This window comes from Brassica napus, chromosome A5 (assembly GCF_020379485.1).
Source record: "Brassica napus cultivar Da-Ae chromosome A5, Da-Ae, whole genome shotgun sequence".
Classification (NCBI taxonomy): Eukaryota; Viridiplantae; Streptophyta; class Magnoliopsida; order Brassicales; family Brassicaceae; genus Brassica; species Brassica napus.
In genome coordinates this window covers 7,634,533-7,653,214 of record NC_063438.1, presented here as the reverse complement: position 1 = coordinate 7,653,214, position 18,682 = coordinate 7,634,533, and the positions used below count along the sequence as shown (strand labels likewise).

The 18,682-nt window shown below is 35.2% G+C and overlaps 3 protein-coding genes and 1 long non-coding RNA gene across 4 annotated transcripts; 2 read left to right on the top strand and 2 right to left on the bottom strand.

Moving 5' to 3' along the window:
• Nucleotides 1-6,775: 6,775 nt before the first annotated feature.
• On the bottom strand, nucleotides 6,776-7,660 carry LOC111202320 (glutathione S-transferase T3-like). The gene has a single exon (XM_022695027.2). It carries the CDS (start codon nucleotides 7,658-7,660, stop codon nucleotides 6,776-6,778), a length of 885 nt encoding a protein of 294 aa, XP_022550748.2.
• Nucleotides 7,661-9,758: 2,098 nt separating this feature from the next.
• LOC125608534 (callose synthase 1) lies at nucleotides 9,759-14,268 on the top strand. Its single transcript, XM_048778955.1, has 6 exons — nucleotides 9,759-9,840; nucleotides 10,070-10,154; nucleotides 10,271-10,361; nucleotides 10,442-10,552; nucleotides 10,646-10,699; nucleotides 14,263-14,268. The coding sequence occupies exons 1-6, from the start codon at nucleotides 9,759-9,761 to the stop codon at nucleotides 14,266-14,268; spliced, it is 429 nt and encodes a 142-aa protein (XP_048634912.1).
• A 65-nt stretch (nucleotides 14,269-14,333) lies between these two features.
• On the bottom strand, nucleotides 14,334-18,574 carry LOC125609407. Its single transcript, XR_007339719.1, has 2 exons — nucleotides 17,974-18,574; nucleotides 14,334-15,616 (listed from the first exon to the last, which is right to left on the bottom strand). It is a non-coding gene; the product is annotated as an uncharacterized LOC125609407 (long non-coding RNA).
• On the top strand, nucleotides 14,638-17,965 carry LOC106453643 (probable myosin-binding protein 4). The gene is made up of 2 exons (XM_048780834.1): nucleotides 14,638-15,652; nucleotides 16,318-17,965. Exons 1-2 carry the CDS (start codon nucleotides 14,638-14,640, stop codon nucleotides 17,436-17,438), a joined length of 2,136 nt encoding a protein of 711 aa, XP_048636791.1. The 3' UTR covers nucleotides 17,439-17,965.
• Nucleotides 18,575-18,682: the final 108 nt, after the last annotated feature.

Below are 18,682 nucleotides of genomic sequence, written 5' to 3'. Positions count from 1 at the left end.
TTTTTTTACGAAAGGAGGAAAAGAGGTGATTATAAAATCAGTGGTTACGGCTCTACCAAATCATGTGATGTCTGTATATAGATTACCAAAGGCCACTGTGAAGAAGCTCACGAGTGCCGTAGCTCAGTTCTGGTGGAGCCCAGGTGGAGGCACGAAAGGTATGCATTGGAAATCATGGGGATAAATTATGTGTTCCTAAAGATAATGGTGGCCTTGGTTTTAAGGATCTCACTGATTTTAATACGGCAATGCTTGGTAAGCAATTGTGGCGGTTGATCGAGAAACCGAATACTTTATTTTCTCGAGTTTTTAAAGGAAGGTACTATAGGAATGCTTCACCCATGGAACCGATCCGCTCGTACTCCCCATCATATGGCTGGAGGAGTATTACTTCTGCTAGATCTCTGGTTTGTAAAGGACTAATTAAACGGGTGGGGACAGGGTCATCTATATCTGTATGGAATGACCCCTGGCTAACATTCACTCGCCCGAGACCAGCAAATAAAAACCCTAATCACTGTTACCTGGATCTCACTGTGGATTCCTTAATTCATTCGGAATCTCGTACATGGAATTTACAGGCTATAAGCACTTTGGTTGCCCCGGAGGATATTAAGATCATTACAAGTATTCCCTTGAGTACAAATCAGATGGATGATAGGCTTGGATGGCATTTTACTAACAATGGAAAATATACGGTCCAATCTCGGTATCAAGTGGAAAGAGTTTATCCAGATAAGGAAAAACCACCAGATTTTTATGGACCCACAGTTGATGTTCTTAAAGCCTATTGCTGGAAATTGAAGTGTCCTCCGAAGATAAGGCATTTCTTATGGCAACTACTTTCAGGATGTATAGCGGTCATGAAGAACCTAAATGCAAGAGGAATACAAGGAGAGATATTTTGCTCACGTTGTGGTGATCAGGAAGAATCGATAAACCATGTGTTTTTTGATTGTCCTCCAGCACGACAGGTGTGGGCCTTATCTAAGATACCCTCGAATCCGAATAATTTCCCTCTAGGTTCTTTCTTTGCGAATATGGATCATCTTTTTTGGAGAGTTAATCCAAAGATGGATGACCATCAGTTTGCATGGATCTTATGGTATATTTGAAAAAGTCGGAATAAGAAGGTGTTTAGTAATATTGATGTTGATCCGCGAGATACACTTAAGCTGGCTGAACTGGAATCAACACTTTGGGCTGAGGCTCAGGTTTTAAGGAATCAGAGAGTGGCACCAGTTACACAGAATAGTTCCATCCAAACGAATACAGGACGATGGTGTTTTATAGATGGTTCTTGGAAAGATAAGGATGTGTTCTCAGGGCAAGGATGGTTTAGTACTTTACCAGGCTTTGATGGGTTGTTAGGGGCACGAAATGTCCGAGCATGTCTATCACCTCTTCACTCGGAGGTGGAGGCATTGATCTGGGCAATGGAATGCATGAGAAACTTAAGACAATTTCAGGTTACGTTTGCAACAGATTGTTCTCAGTTGGTGAAGATGGTTTCGGAACCTGGGGAATAACCTGCATTTGGAACCTATTTAGAAGACATCAAGCTTTTGAGAAGAAGCTTCCACAACTCAGATATCGTTCATGTACCAAGGACGGCGAACCAAAAGGCGGACAGCTTAGCACGTAGTGCTCGGCATCAACCGTCTTTCGTTGTACACATGGATGCAGAGTTCCCAAGTTGGTTCACAGAGTCAATATGAGTCTGTGTATTGTTTGCTGATAAAAAAAAAAAGATAAATAAAATAAAATAAATGTATTATGATTTAAACATCATGATAACTTATTCTTTATATTCTTAGTCATCTTAATTCTCTTCGATTTTTATTTCGATCTGCCTCTTCTTAACACAAAGGAAAGCTATAAAACTATGAGACCATAAGAGCATAATTATATATCAAATATTCCACACAATAAAGTAAAATAAGAATGTGAACTTTTGGTCTTTCATAATCTACTTTGTATTTTTTAACCATAAACATAAATTAACTTACCAAAAAAACATTAAAACACACAAAATCCAAATAACAACAAAATTAAATAAAAACTAAATTTCGATGATAATTTTGAAGTTTTTTTGAAAAAAAACGAACTGAGATAATGACAATATTTTATTGGTTTACTTGATCAATATATACATTGACTTATCTTAATATTTCATAAGTTTACTTTTAATAAATGAAACAATAGATAATGATAGTTTTATTATTAAAGTTAATTTATGGTTAATTATATAATGATAAATCTAATTATTCATTAAAGTAATATTTACGTTTATCCGTTTTAGAAACTAAACCATTAAAGACATGTTCATAACATGATTACATAGGCAATTCTCTAAATTTAATATCAAAGCATATTTTTCTTATAGATTAAAAAGTAATAAAACATACACGTGAAATAACTACTAAAGTAAATCAAAATACCTAATTCATAATTTCCAATTCCATGTAACAAAACCAATTTGCTCCTAATATTTCAGGCTCAAAGAAAGAAGAAAAACATAGAACTCCAACTATAAAAAAACAAATATCAAAAGTACATAAATATAGATGTCAAAAACTATAATCGAGACAACTTGGAATGAATGAAAAAAGTTGAAACTATAGAATTTAAAACATCTTATATCATATGAAAATAAGAATTGATCCTAACTTTTTTAAACTAATTATAATTGTAATTCCAATTAGAAAGTTTGAAATAGTTATGTTATTTAAATTAATAAATTAATGATTTAAGCTAAAAACTAATAAAAATCTTGTGAAAGTTAAAATAATCATAATCAAAATTCCAATTAGAAATTTCAAAATATTTAAATTAATAAATTAATTATAAATCGAAATATTTATATTATTTAAATAATAAATTGATGATTTAATCTAAAAACTAATAAGAATATGAAAAAGAAGCAAAATTAGCTAAAATTATGGAGAATGTGACAAATCAGCAAAATCACTTCATAAATAATAGTATAGATAATTTTAAAATATGATTTCCAATCTATTGTCATTGGTTTTATGATTTTAAAACAAATTTTAAAATCATGAGTTATTCTATAGTATGGATTTATGTAAAGATTTAATTAGGATTTAGATTTGAGTGAATTTATAACTATTTTTAAGAGAAAAACAGAAAATAACAAATACTTAGTTGAACTTTGTTATTTTGATTGGATTTGTATTATTGGTAATTCTTTAGATTTCTGTGTCCTAAAAACATCGATTGATATATGACTTCAAATTTTATAAGCACTCCTCACCAGAGACTCAACTTTATGGCTTTGTCTGTCGGAGGTTTTGTTGACGGAGTGTGGAAGTCAAAGCTGGCCGGAGGTATATGATCGATGTTGATAAGTCATTCTTGACAAAAAAATACGAAGAAGAACACAGTTCTCTTAATAGGTAATTGCTGACAGAAAATATATACGTCATTGGATGTCAAAAAAAAATGTACGTCATTGATGTTTTGTTGATAGGTTTTTAAATTTTTTTTGGTTAAATTTATACATTATCAAACACGAACTCATAATTTCTTGGACAACAAGAAAGTTCAGAAGAAAAATGATATTCGATGAAATAGATGACGTACATATTTTCTGTGAAATTATATATCTGAAGAAGCGATAATGAAAACTTCAACTCCAAATCCCTTTATTCTGATTTTGAAATATATATCTTTTAATTCTGAAATCTATCTAGTGATTTGTTCAAGATTTCTAATTCAAATAGAATTTCTAAATCTATTAAAATAGTAGAACAAATAACCTCCACTAATAAATTAATAATAGTAGATTTTAATAATAGCAGATTCTTGATAATAATATTATCAATCTAATAAATTAATAATAGTAGATTTTTGATGAGTAACAGGCTGAAGAGATGGGCTAGACACTAACCAAACAAATGGCTAAGAGCATCATTATCAATTGTCCCAATTGATAAGTTATTAGAGTATTTAATTATTATTTGTAGATTAGGACTTTGTTAAGGACTTTTTGTTAAAATGATGATTATTGGTGGGATCTTTTCTGGGTCCTTAACTTTTAATTTTTTTAAGACAAAATTCCATTTTAAATTTAATAACACATATAAGAACAAACTAAATTATTACTTTAATAGAAAATTACAAACATTATATTACAAACATTTTACATCCCATTTTATTAATAAAAAACAAACACACATTTTATTAATTTCATACAAACATAAAAATTACATATCATTTGGTAAATTTGGTAAATGTCCGTATTTACCCCAAATATGTTCGATCAAATCTTCTTTTAATTGTAGATGGCCTGCTGTATCCCGAACATCTGCTCGACGTCCCAATGTAGTAAGGATATTTGTAGTCCGTCTGACTACAAAACTGGGATCGTCATCTTCTCCTTGTTGAAATTCTGATGTGCGGAGGTAGGAATCTCGTTCATTCTCGACAATCATATTATGGAGTATGATGCATGCTCTCATAATATTTCCTAATTTGTTTTTATCCCATAAATTAGAAGGATTTCTAACAACCGCAAATCTAGCTTGCAGGACTCCGAAGGCACGCTCAACATCTTTTCGCACGAATTCTTGTCTTTTAGCAAATAAACAAGGTTTTGGACCTTGTGGGAGTCGGATTGATTGAATAAAAGTAGCCTATTTCGGGTAAATACCATCAGCAAGATAGTAAGCCAAATCGTACTCCCTTCCGTTGACATGGAAATGGACTTCCGGAGCGTTTCCGTTAATTATTTCATCAAAAACAGGTGATCGATCAAGAATATTAAGATCATTCATAGTACCTGGAGCTCCAAAAAACGCATGCCATATCCAGAGGTCCTGTCCAGCTACCGCCTCCAACACGATTGTGGGTTTGTCGGTTCCATGTGAATACATTCCTTTCCAAGCGGCAGGACAATTCTTCCACTCCCAATGCATACAGTCGATGCTTCCAATCATTCCCAGAAATCCACGTTGTTCTCCCACAGCTAGTAGTCTTTCAAGATCCTCCGGTGTTGGATGTCTTAGATATTCATCGCCAAATAAGTGGATTATCCCCGCAGTGAAATGGTGCAAATATTTTCTAGCTGTGGTTTCAGCCATCCGAACATATTCGTCAATGGCATCTGCGGCACCACCATACGCTAATTGTCGAATTGCAGCGGTACATTTTTGGAGGGAAGATAGGCTAGACCTTCCAGATGCATCCTCTTTGAGTTGAAAAAACTCAAATTCTTGGGAGAGACGATCGACAATAGCCAAGAACAAACTCTTGTTCATCCTAAACCGTCTTCGGAATATATTGTGCGGGTATGTCGGAGTCTCGCTAAAATAATCATTCCAAAGTTTCATGTGGCCTTCTTCTCGGTTTCTCTCGATAAAAATCCTTTTTTTTTCGCTCTTTTGGTTCGGGAATATTATAAGGGATTTCTAAAAATTCTTCAACCATAGTCTCAAATTCATTATCATCATCATCTTTTATGTTATAATGATAATGTGAAGAAGATGCCATATTGAGTTGAGTTGGAGAGATTTTGTTTTGAAATGAGAAGTAGAGAGGTTGTGATCTGAACGAACATGTTCTAACTCTTATTTATAGAAGAAGAAGTTCACGACTTGTGATATAATATTGATTGAATATTGTTAGTACTTGTTCACGGATTGAAACCACTTTTTTAACTCCTAGTGATTTCTAACACGAGGAGAAACTCACGGGTTGTATAGTTATAAGTCTGTGACAAGTAATAGTCACGAGCTTTTCAAATTTTTCAGTAAGTGACAAACAACATCATGGAATCCAAATACACATAGTACAAATTTAACATTACAAATATCTCAAAACATAAAAACATTGAGTGACAAGTACACATTAGTACACATTACACATTAGAAGGTCGAGTTCAACATAGCTAAATAGTCTAGAGCATAACCATAACGGAGCATCAAAGTCTAGATGAAGATCAGGACGATACCAATGAAACCGAGCATAACCGTAACAGCAACAAAGTAATCAAACCTACACCTTGCATAACTCTTGCCCAACTCACACACCATGTTCTCTAGTCTAACAAGCTTCTGCTCAGTCTCATAGTCAGTCAATGATAGAAGAGAATCTACCTTGTCGGCCAACAGTTGTGTGTGTCTTTCAGTCGCTCTTATCTCCTCCATTGCTGCCTCATCCCACCATTTCCACACATGACACTCTCCATCGTCCACGTTAGAACATGTGTAGTATCTCCGACCTGGATCGACTCTACTGTAATACTTTGCTATCTTAGGTTGAGTCCCACAGTAGCATGCTTTTGGAAAACCGAATTCAGTCTCGGGCTGTGGAGGATAGACAACCTGTTGAGCGTTCACCAACTCTAACTGAGCTTGGTCTTCTTGAATCAAAGCTTCGATTTCATTGGAGTCACTGTCCGAGTGACCCCCACCATAAGTGTCAGACTGGGAAGGTTGGCTATAGCTGTAACGCCCCATCTTTACTGAAACCTGAAAAAAACATAGACAAGGTTAACATTGCGCATTTTAAAATATATATTTATAACATAGACAATCTTAATAGTTAACATTCATAGTGGAGACAAGGTTAAAATATAAAAAATATATATTTTTAAAGAGGACATACAAACAAAGCCACAACGAACCACATTTAAAACATAGAGAAGGTTAACATTAAACCATCACCGCCGAGTACTTAAGACATTAAAAATAAAGAAGCTGGGAATAAGTAGAAGCGTTCTAGTTCTTCAACAGAGTTTTTATGAAATGATTATCTAGATATATTGCGCGAGCAGCTTGTTCTTGGCTTCTTCTTCAGCCGCAGTTAGTGGATGGGTTTTCGCAAGGAGAGTGTCTAAGATTGCAAGCTTTGACAGTTTCTCTTTCCTGTCCAAATCTAAGTTTCTCATCTCCCAGACCGTGGTTACATCAGCAACAGTCTTCCCCTTTGCATTACTCCTCTTCGCTTTTGCTGCCTTTACCCCTTCCGGTCGTACCTCTTCATCACCAACATTGATTTGGGAAGTTTGGGAGTCTGTTTCAACGGGTTTCCTCTTTGAACTTGCAGAAGCTTTAGTGGTGTTGAGGCTAAGCCATTTCTGTTCATGCCTCAACACACACCAAGCATGCTCAAGTGTAAATTTCGTTTGGTGATCAGAATAGAAGATGTCATGCGCCACCTTAAGAACATCGTTATCATTCATACCACTCCTTAGTTGCCTCTCCGCAGCCGCATATGCACCACATAACTTGTTAGTTTGCTCATTGATCTTGTGCCACCTCTGTTTATAGTGGAGATGTTCACTACTCTGACGACCATCTCTACTAAGTAGTGCTGCTAAGAAATAATCTCCTACTCGCTCCCAGAACGTCCCAGCCTTTTGGTAATTTGACACAATTGTATCCTTAGACGTGTTCAACCAGGCACTGATTAAAAGTTCGTCATCCGCTGGACTCCATCTGTGTCTCTTTCCACGCTCCACGGGTGTATCAGAAGGTGGAGTTGGAGCCTCGCCTTGTTGAGAACTGAATTGAGGGAAGTCAGAAGCTTCGGAATGAAAACTCTCATAAGGAGAGTTTTCATGCAGAGCACCGCTCTGTTGACGGTGAAGAAGACCCATATAGCCAGAGGACTGACTATGCTGATTCAATGGATTCATAGTAGGAAATAAAGAGAGAAGGGACAAAAGAACAGAAGAGAAAGAAGATGATGGTGTAAAAATTACTACAACCATTCTCGGTTTAATAGGAGAGGTAAACTTAAGTGACATGTTTAATTACCTAACTACCAAAGTACAACTCAGTTAATTCACATTACACAACCAACTTCACAATTGCATTAAGTACCCGTAAATAGACTTGGTGAAGATGTCAAAGTAGCCTTTCATTTCAAACTGTCAAATTACCAATAAATGGAAAAAAACTAGCCCTCTTCATTACACAAACTAGAGTCGATCTATAAATTGAATTGCAAACAAACTAGCCTTTCAAGGTCATTAAAGAAACATCAGTCCAAGTCTAAGTTGAGTCGCAAACAAACTACCCTTTCAGTTATCATTAGAGTCCAAGTCTAAGTTGAATCGCAATCAAACTAGCCTTAAATTTCAAACATGCCAAACTATCTAGTTGCAAACAAACATGCCAAACTATCAACAACAACAGTTCTATGTCTACAAGCGAGTGAAATTTCAAGAATACAAACAACAGTTTCATGACAAACAATTTTACGAACAATAGAGTAATTTCAAGAATACAAGCGAGTAATTTCAAGAATACAATCAACATTTCAACCAACATTTATAGCAGAAATTACTTTCAAAGCTCAAGACACTAACCGTGGAGAGATGGAGAGGAGAAACACCGAGAGTCGAACCACCGAGAGTCGAACCGCCGAGGAGAACCGCGGAGAGGAGAAGCGCCGACACGATAACCCCCGAGAGATCGAGAGGAGAACCGCCGTGCGTTGAGAAGAGGACCGTGGGGAGATCGAGATAACCGGAGAACGCGAGGGCGATGAGAGATCGAGAGAGAAGAGAGATCGCGAGCGCCGAGAGTCGAGAGATCTAGAGTCGAACCGGCGATGGTCGAACCGCCGAGGAGAACCGCCGAGACGAGAACCCACGAGAGATCGAGAGGAGAACCGCCGAGAGATTGAGAAGAGCACCGTGGGGAGATCGAGATAACCGGAGAACGCGAGGGAGATGAGAGATCGAGAGAGAAGAGAGATCGCGAGCGAGATGAGAGATCGAGAGACAAGAGAGATCGAGAAAGACATGGTTTCACAATTGACTCTCGATTTTGCTTTACCCCCTTTTCGTTTACTCCCTTCAGCCGACACGTGTCTCATTGGGACGGTTAAGAAAACTTCTTAACTAAGGCCGTCCCACACATTTATCCCCCTTTTTCATTTTTTTTAAATCCGAAAATAGCTAAGGACGGACTTTGGAACGTTGATAATCATGCTCTAAGTGTCATGAATAGAAACCTTTTACGTTGGGCCCTTTTTTTGTTTTCATGACATGAATCTGATGTGTCAATTTAATTGGATGAAAATATTTTACCCATGTGGAGCTTTAAAATAAGAGATAACTTTTTAACCGCATACGGGATCAAAATCATTTTTCTTTTGCCAATATCTCTAAATTTTAGGTTCTCTCTGCTGAACACCTATCTTGTATTGCGTCTCCAAGTCCCGAACTTGTCCATCGTAAATCATTGATTTTAATAGATAGGATTGGTATATCTGAGTAGCTGTTTGCATTTGTGTGGCTAAATTATTTGATCAAATCATTTTGTTTAGGATCTAAAGATGCCAGCTGAAGCTAATAATCTTCCCGACAGCGAGGCCGTGCCATCAAGTCTTCCAGAGGTCTCACCAATCCTTCGCGTGGCCCATAAAATACATCCCACACATCCTCGGATTGCTTACCTATGTGAGTTCTGTAACAAATATCATAATCACGATAACTTTCTCATCATCTTTATAAAATCTCGAGATAACCGGTTGTTGCTTCTATCAGGTGTGCTTGCTGCACTTGAAGAGTCGCAAATCGTTTGCTCCTTTAACCCTCCAATTGATGCTTTCAAGTTTAAGAATTCTCTTTGGTATTGGACTAAAACTGTATGTAAACCAAACCAACAAAACCTTTTCCATTTCCAGTTTGTCTATCTTGCATTATTCGTCATGCTTCGTTCACTTTTGTGTAGAATGATGAAACACATGGGGATGGAAAAGTGAGGCCTAGTGATGGACGTGATATGCAGAATTTCTATCTCGAGTATTACGAGAAAAACATCCAAGCTTTGTTCAAGTTTCTTGAAGACAACCGATATTTTGAAGGTACGTACGTAGTGTACTTATTTTACAAAGGGCAACAAATATTTGTACATAACAACATAGTGCATCCACCTCTGTCCTTGCCCTGAAGTCTCTCCTCTTAATGACAGTGAACTGAACTCTTCTCACCACCAAATTTTCATTTTCTTTTAGGGTTTTTAATGTTTTTTTTTTTGTAAAGATAATAATTCTGGTTGCCTTTATATAAAAGATATTTTTTTGTTGAATTTAGGATATGGCCCAGGGCCCATGCCTCTCTGGCCTACTCCTACAGACGGCTTACAACCTTCCAGAACTCTCAGTGTCAGAGCTGACAGGTCTTTTTTTATGGCTTAAATGAAAATATCATTTTGCTCAGATTTTGAATTTTACACAGCTCTTGTATTTCTTTCTTAATGTATAAATTTCATTACATTCTTTTATTCGACTCTAGGGCTCTACTTCTCACAAATGCATGTCGAGCTGCTCTTGCTCTCTACAAAGTCGTTGAGCATCTTTCTAAAGACGTGCAACTACCTCCTCAGGTGAAGCTAATTTCACCTTTTTCTTCCTTTTTTTCGATAGAGAGTTAACAATATTTTCCTGTCTTTTTTTTTGTCTGTAGATTTTGGAAGCCCACAGTGAAGTGAAACGGCTAGCCCAAATATTTAGACCATACAACCATATTCCCAACGATCCTTATAGTGATGATCATCCCATGAGGAGACTGCCTGCGGTTGTTCCAGAGATACACTCATTTTTTTTCTATTATGGCTCGCTGTTTTGTTATAATTTGAGTCTAAAGATCTAGTATTTGCTTGTTTTGCAGATGAGAGCTGTTGAAGCCGCACTTGGTGTAAAGGTTTACTCTAGGGATAATTGTGTGCGTAATACAACTCAACCGCTGCCCATTCCACTAGAAATCTGTCAACCAAAAAGGCGAGGCCACCACAAATCCGAAAATAAACTTATTAGCGATAAGCCCTTGAGCACTCCCGGCGGGATTGGCATCAGCCTATGGATACATATAATAGGAACAATTTTTTTTTTTTTGCCGTGCTTCATTTTCGTATTTTTTTTCTTTGACAGCTTCACCTAAGCTATTTAAACTACAAACGTGTTAACATTAAAAAAGAACTACTAACGCATCAACCAACCTTTCTTTTCTTTTAAACTCCTTATATAATTATGTGAAATATCATAGTTCATATAAATCACAAACAAAATATCAAATTAGACTTTTTTAAAAGGTAAGTGTTAAAAAGGATTGAAATGACAAAAACATTTTAAAGATAATAAAACATTCCGGTGGATGATCTCTGCTTGTTTAAACTTTAAAGCCGTGGTGTAATCAATTGCGTTTCCTATAAAAAAACTACAAAGTATTTCTTTTGTATTACGATATGGCATGGTTAGAATGAAAGTAGGTATAAGTTTTTAAATAGAGAAATCGATTTTTATCAAATATATAAGTTCTCTAGTTTAATTATTTTGGGTGAATGATCATTTCTATTTCTAAGTTCTATAAAATTTTATTCATTGCTAAACTTTTAAAGAATCTGTGCAATTTTACATTTTTATGATTTTTTCCACTAAAAAATCCCCTTTTCTACTAAAAAACCCCTTCTTTACCACTTATATTTTTTTAAACCAATCTACGAATTGAAATGATTTGTAAATTTATTAACAAACTCTAAATAATTCATTTTGACTCAATAAAAACTCAACAAAAGTTAAAAACCGGTAAAAACATAGTTTATCCTATACGTAAATTTTTGTTTTTCTTCAAACGGAACATCAATCCAAGTATCAGAAAGAGGTTTGAAAACATGTAACTCACATATCCTTCAAACACCATTTTCATCGTTACCAGTAACATTTAAAAACACCAATTTAGAAAATATTTCCATGTACTTAACATTTAGCTAACAACGATACCATCTTCAACCCACTTCTCGTAAGAACAAAAACATCTTCAACACTCATAGATACTTGAGAGGTTATCTTAGCTTCACGATTTTTCATATTACAGTATGGAATCATGTTCAGCTCACTGAATTTGAAGACAAACATAGTATATGAATATGTGCATTTTTGTTTACAGTTTAATGTCACTTTGTATCTCTTAATTTTGCTAACTATTTCTCTACTAATGTTTCATGTATATGTGAGTTCATGGTTTATGTTCGTCATCATCATGCTCATTGTGAGTGTAGGTAGCTTTTCTAAATGGTTCTCACATTAACATATATCAAGAAGAGTGGTTAATAACCTATGGATTTACTTTCGATGTAACTACCATAGGTTTTGGGTAAGGCAAGTCCAGACCGGACGAACTCAGTGCACATTCATGACAAAAAACTTGTAGTATTTAGTAGCACCTTTAGTAAATGTCAACATTATCACAATTGTTCATCTTGCAACATTCAACGACCTTTTCCTCTGCATCTTCTCCTTCATCTCAACCAAATGGGTAGTACTTTTGTAAGTAATTTTGTTCCATAAACAATTATCTATTTAATGTTATCATGCTTTGATAAAACATCTTATTCTTTTCATTGCAGATCTCACAAGCATGCAAACTTTTAAGAGCATCTCCAATGGTGCATTAAAATGAGAGAAAACATAAAAAATGAAGTAAATCTCTCTCCAATAGTACATCATTTGAAGAAAAAAAATGAAAATGTTAGTAGTATTACATCATATTTGAGGGAACACTATTTCAAAAACTTATTTTGTTGTTGAATTTTTTTTTTTGCATAACAATCCTTAGATTTTTTTGTCAAAACTTCGTCTTATTCATAAACAAAACATTACTTTTAAAACTTTGATCTAATATGTATATACTAATTAAACTTTTTAAAATATAATTATAAATACAAATTAGTTAAATAGTCAAATAAAAACTTATAATTCAATAACGACATTTATAATAAAAAATAAACAATAATATAAAATACATACCTAATAGAAAATTATAGAGCACGTATAAGTTAACACAACATAAAACATGCTTTGACTGATTATTTTGGAAAATATAGTAATATTACTATTTAAATAAAGTTTTACCATTGGTTTGTATGTAGTTATGTAATTTTATTAATATAATAAATGATTTACTAAATAAAGTTAGATTTTTTTTTAAATTTAAAAATAAGTGATGTAATTTTAGATTTGATCAAATAGAAAGTGTTATTAACAATAAATTAAAGTTGAGAAACAATATTAAAAATTGAAAAAGAAAATGAGAGAAATCATTGAAATATATCACAAGTTCATTTTTAAATTTACTTCAATTTAAAAATTAAAAAATAGAAATCATTGGAGATGGTCTAACTTAACGGTTTTGGCCTTCAATGATGAAATTAGCGTGGGGTCATGACTTTACGATGGGGTTCCTCTTGTTTGTTGTAATCTCGGTGATGGCCATGCTCTCCTTTGTTCCAGAGATTCAAACAAGACTCATGTTTAATCAAGTCTTCAGTAGAGGAGTAGAGGACTTAAGGTCTCCCATACTTGCTAGGGACTGAAACCCACAACTATCTCTTACTAGGTGTTTTTCTCCACCATGTATAGTAATAAATTTTTTAAAAGTTAAATTATATTTAAAATGAAATTTATTAATATTATATATTTTATTATTTTTGATTAATATTTAATATAAAGTTGATTATTTAAGCATAAAATAAGCAAAAAAAATATTTTTGTTTATTTTAAATTACATTTAATAATATATATGTAATATATTTAAAATTCGAAACTTAGATTAAATTTTTATCTATTTATTTTGGTTAAACGTATTAAATCAACTTGTATAAAATTACTAAAAAATCATATAAAAATTGTATAGTTATTAAAAATTATAACTAAATAATATTTATAAAATTTGTAGATATCTAAAAGAAACTAATGAAATTACGATTAACAATTTATTAATATTTTTAAAAAGATGTAGAAAATTTTGAAAATATTAGTAATAAAAATTGTATAATTATAAAAATACAATTAAATAATGTATTTCAAAATTTATAATGCATATTTCAATATATTTATTTTAACCACAAGAGGAACCCCATCTATTTATTATACAATATATTTATTTATTTTAGTGATGATTTATGAATTATTACCATATTTTGAGAAGTTTACCAAAAATATAAATCAACATTAAATGAAATGTATTAGTTATTGCCATATTCTATAAAGTTTACCAAAAATATATGTCAGTAATAAATGTGATTGTCCATGCCATATTAACTATAAGTCATGTCATCAATCTTGTTAGCTATGTCATCATTGTTTTTGTAAAAATGATTGTAGAGAGGATATGTGGCAAAATCACTTCGCAAATATAGTATAGGGGATTGGAGTTTGGATATGTCATATGTGATGCAGTTTTAATACTCAGTATGCTATATTGCTATGACTTTGCTGTTTATGATGTAGACTTAGTGACTTAATCGTGTGTCCTAATAAAAATGGTATATTTCTTGCTTTTTATTAACTGCAACCGCAAATAAATTATCAATTTTTTTTTAAAGATTCTCCAAAAAACCGGGTCGACCATTTCTTCATACGAAAAAAAGAATGTACACTAATTTAGGCAAACCAGAAATAACAAATCATTGAACAAGTTTGTTTGACCGATTATTCATGAAGCCAAGTTTTCAGATTTAGGATCTTTCACGTTTTTACTTCCAAATGCTCAACAAAATATGCAAATCTCAGACACAAGATTCTGAGTTTTCCCCCTTAATTTGCTTTCAAGATGATGAGTTTTAATGTTCTCCAGAACTCACTGTCACCACCAGTCTGAAAAAGATGGTTCCAAATGTCATGTTTGATCAAAAGGTTCCTGTGCTAACCTACGCAGCATGCGAATGGTTCCTCATATTCCTCATGCTCATCGACGCTCTCCTCTCCTATCTCCTCGTCTGGTTCGCACGCTACTGCAGATTGCAGATGCCATGTTTTCTCTGCTCCAAGATCCTCCATCCTCTCCACTGGAGATTGCTCATCTGCAGAAACCACAGATCAGAGGTCTCATCTTACATGTCGTGTCTAAACCACGACAACAAGCTCTCCGACTGCCGAGGAATGTGCAACGATTGTCTACTGTCCTTCACCAAAACGACCGGTCCGAATCCAGACGTGAACAGATTGCTTCTAGGGAAGCTAGGGTATGATCTGCTCTCCACAAGCCATTCTGCTCACCTTAGGTCGTGTTCTTGCTGCGATAAACCGTGGAGGGCAAGGCACCATACGCAGAGACTGATTAGGTTAGGCTCTCGGGGAAGAAACTCTAAGCCGAACATTCCTGCTCCGAGGCATCATCTTACCCGAAGAGGAAGCGGTGGGAGTTTGAAGAAGATGAGAGATCGTAGACCAGCGACGAGCGGTGGTGAGTATGCTGACGCTGGAAGCCGCAGCGACGGTGTGGCTCATGCGGGATACACAGAGCTGAAGGTTCACTCCGGCTCTGAGTCTGACTTTTTGTTTACAGATGATGATGCTTTCCTCCAGATGACTGACTTCAATGTGGTTGAGCCACCTGAGAGACGTGTTCGCAAGTCTCGGTCTAGGACATCGTTTGAAGACAAGAAGACACCGAAGCGTAAACAGGATGTGCAAGACAATAAGGATAAGAAGAAAGATTATAAAAACGTCGGATCTCCCATGCATGAACGTAAGATTGTAGATAAGACTCAAGACCAACCACCTGTCCCAATAGGAGAGCATGCATCTGTAATCTTTGAACTTATAACTATGAGTGAAGCTCGTCCATTCTCACTGGATTTACCTAAAGATGACAATGCAGGAGAAGTAACACATAAAGGTAAGTTTACATTATTAGAGATATATTGTATCTTACGGACTAAAACTGTGAAGTACCTGAAACCCACAAAGACCCTCGAGAATAAAACGAAAAATTTGAAGAGCAAATTGATCTCAAGTCTTTCCTTTTAGTTTTGAAGGTTTTCATGGGTTTCACAGTTCAAAGGTTATGAATCGATTGACAAGTCCAATTCCAAGATTTTGATTTCGAAAGACGACACATCGGGAACCTATATATATATCGTCTACTATATCCTTCTAGAAGATAGAAAAAGCAAACTAAAAAAATAATTTTTTTTGGAATTGAGAAAACATGACTTTTCTTTTTTTGTTTTCAAAGTAATTATTCTCCTTAAGAACTCTATTTCAAATATTTTAGTGGATTTCTTCTAATCCCATCATTTTTTGATCTCATTTGAAATAGTATAAAGACAACTCTTATTTAGTAAAGCTATTTGTGTAAGTATTTTCGATTAAGAAGTAATTGCTTCTTGTACAAATTGTGTATGAATCGGTTATAACTATAGAATACCTCCGTTTCGTGAATTATACGTAAGATTCACGTTTTGGGACCCAATATATCTCTAATATACCTCATGACACACTTGTCACAATCTATGAATTCATGTCATACTACTATTTCTTAATACGAAGTTATTCTTGCAGAGAATGAAACTGAGACTAGTGGCAACTCATCTCCTTCTGGTGGAGAATTCTTGAGTCCTAGAGAAAACTCTGCCTCTCAGGAACTCCAGATTCAAGAGCATGATGATTCCGCAGACTCTGCTCAAAACATCTCCGACTCTGATGTGAAGATGGGAGCATCTGATGCAGAAATGGAGGAAAAAGTGTCTGCTCATCAGCCTGATTCTGTTGCAGATGATGAGGAAGATGGAGCTGAAGGAGACTTCAAGCCTTCAGCGTCAGATTCTCTGGCACATGAACAGTCTAGTGAGGAAGAAAAAGAGACTAACGAAAAGAATGTTGCAGAAGAATACTTCAGTAATGAAGAAGTAGATGAGGTCAACGCACACTCGGAGCCGCCGTTGACCTCAAAAGAAGTATCTGTCTCAGCTGAAGAACAATCCAGTGAGGAAGTAGATGATAGTCATGAAGTAAAGGATGTGGACAATGGAGATTCTGAACAGTTAACATCAAACAATGCAACTGGTTCTGGTAAAGAAGAGCATGGAGATGATCATGAAGAGACTGAGCCTTTGAAGTCACCAAAACCCTCATTAGAACATACCGATAAAGATTCCTCAAAGGTGACAGAGACTCAATCTACTTCAAATCCAACACAGGAACTAAAGCACTCCGCATCTGTGGAGTCCTTTGCAAGCATCAGCAGCGACATCGAGGGAGAAAGTCTCGTCGATCTGTTGAAACAACAGCTAGAGTACGACAGGAAATGTCTAAGAGAGCTGAGCAAAGAGCTAGAGGAAGAGAGAAACGCGTCGGCCATCGCTACAAACGAAGCGATGGCGATGATCACAAGGCTGCAGGAGGAGAAAGCGGCTCTCCAGATGGAAGCGTTGCAGTACCTGAGGATGATGGACGAGCAAGCGGAGCACGACGTCGATGCGCTTGAGAGAGCAAACGATGTCTTGGCTGATAGGGAAAAGGAGATACAAGATCTCGAGATGGAGTTGGAGTACTATAGAGTGAAGTATCCAGATGAGTCGAGAGAAGAGATCCTCGCTAGCATGGGAGTTCTTGAGGGTGTAGAGACGAGTGGAAACTCAGAAACTGATGAGACTAGCGAGAAAGTTCCAATAGATGCTTGAGAAAAAGTTCAACATTTCTAGAAGCTACAGGAGTGCTGAAAATGGAAGCTCCAAGGCCTGATGGTCACAGGAACCATATGGTGAAGAAAGCAGCTCTTTCAAGCACACAGGAAGGGAAAGAAAGAGTTGCTACCTTAGAGAATGAGATTTTAAACATTGGAGAGCTTCTGCATGTAATAATAAGGAGATGTTAGGAGTTAGTTGAAGACAGAGAGCTCTGGGGGTTGAGAGAAGATGAATGATTTGCCTGTAACTGAATCATTTGTTATTCCTTTTGTTAGTGTTATTTAATGGAGAACACACCAATCATCCCACTGAAACCACAAGATTACAGAGACTATTATATAACTGAAATTTTAACGCTATAACCACATGCTCAATCCAAATGAGATTTTACCCTTTCCTACTCAAACAAAAAAAATCTACTTGTTATCAGACAAAGTATATCTCAAAACTGGAAGTGATTCAACACTTTTCTATCACTACTAATAAGAGAAAAGATAGCTAGAAGAAGAAGGGGAACAAGTGAAGATACCTGCAAAATTATGGATAGATTACGGTGATGAAGAGTGTTAAGCAGAGAAGACTGACTGAGAGTTAATTTGAATGAACCACACCAAACGGAAAGCATAAGAAGAAAATTAAAAGATCTCTACCTCAGCACTCTGTCTTAAAAGCTGATGACCTCATCATCATCAATCCTTTTATTTGTATGAAAAATTTTAGGGTTGGGCAAATAAACCGAACCCGAAAATCCGAACCGAACATGATCCGATAAAAACGAATCCGAACCGATCCGAACCCGACATAAATACCGAATGGATCCTGTTTTTTTTGGTATTTTGGGTTACGCGTATTATCCAAACTGAACCCGAACCTAAATGGATATCCGATAGAACCCGAAACATATAAAATGACAAAAAGAACTTCTACCAAATATGATCTTAATTCTTAATATGTATCTAAAATACTTTAGGATATTATTGAACTTTTAAAATAATTATCTATTACATGAAGGTTGATGGTGGAATGTGGTGGTTGAAGCCTAAAGTTTTTAGATTTTGGTTTTGTTTTCATTGAATAATGTTTCTCATTTCATGAGAACTTAGTTTTTGTTTTATGATTTCATTTATCTTTTTTTCTTTTTATCACTAACTATGTTTATTTTTCGCTTGATTTTGAATGATCACGTTTGATGTTTTTTCTTATTTTTGAAATGATTTTACTTATGTTTTGGCTATTAA

Excerpts from the sequence above, each read along its gene's own strand:
- LOC111202320 (XM_022695027.2), bottom strand. The coding sequence starts at position 7,660 with ATGAATCCATTGAATCAGCATAGTCAGTCCTCTGGCTATATGGGTCTT.
- LOC106453643 (XM_048780834.1), top strand. The coding sequence starts at position 14,638 with ATGGTTCCAAATGTCATGTTTGATCAAAAGGTTCCTGTGCTAACCTAC. Across the intron at positions 15,653-16,317 it reads AGGAGAAGTAACACATAAAG|AGAATGAAACTGAGACTAGT; the intron begins GTAAGTTTACAT and ends TTATTCTTGCAG.
- LOC125608534 (XM_048778955.1), top strand. The coding sequence starts at position 9,759 with ATGCAGAATTTCTATCTCGAGTATTACGAGAAAAACATCCAAGCTTTG. Across the intron at positions 10,155-10,270 it reads CTCAGTGTCAGAGCTGACAG|GGCTCTACTTCTCACAAATG; the intron begins GTCTTTTTTTAT and ends ATTCGACTCTAG. Across the intron at positions 10,553-10,645 it reads CCATGAGGAGACTGCCTGCG|ATGAGAGCTGTTGAAGCCGC; the intron begins GTTGTTCCAGAG and ends CTTGTTTTGCAG.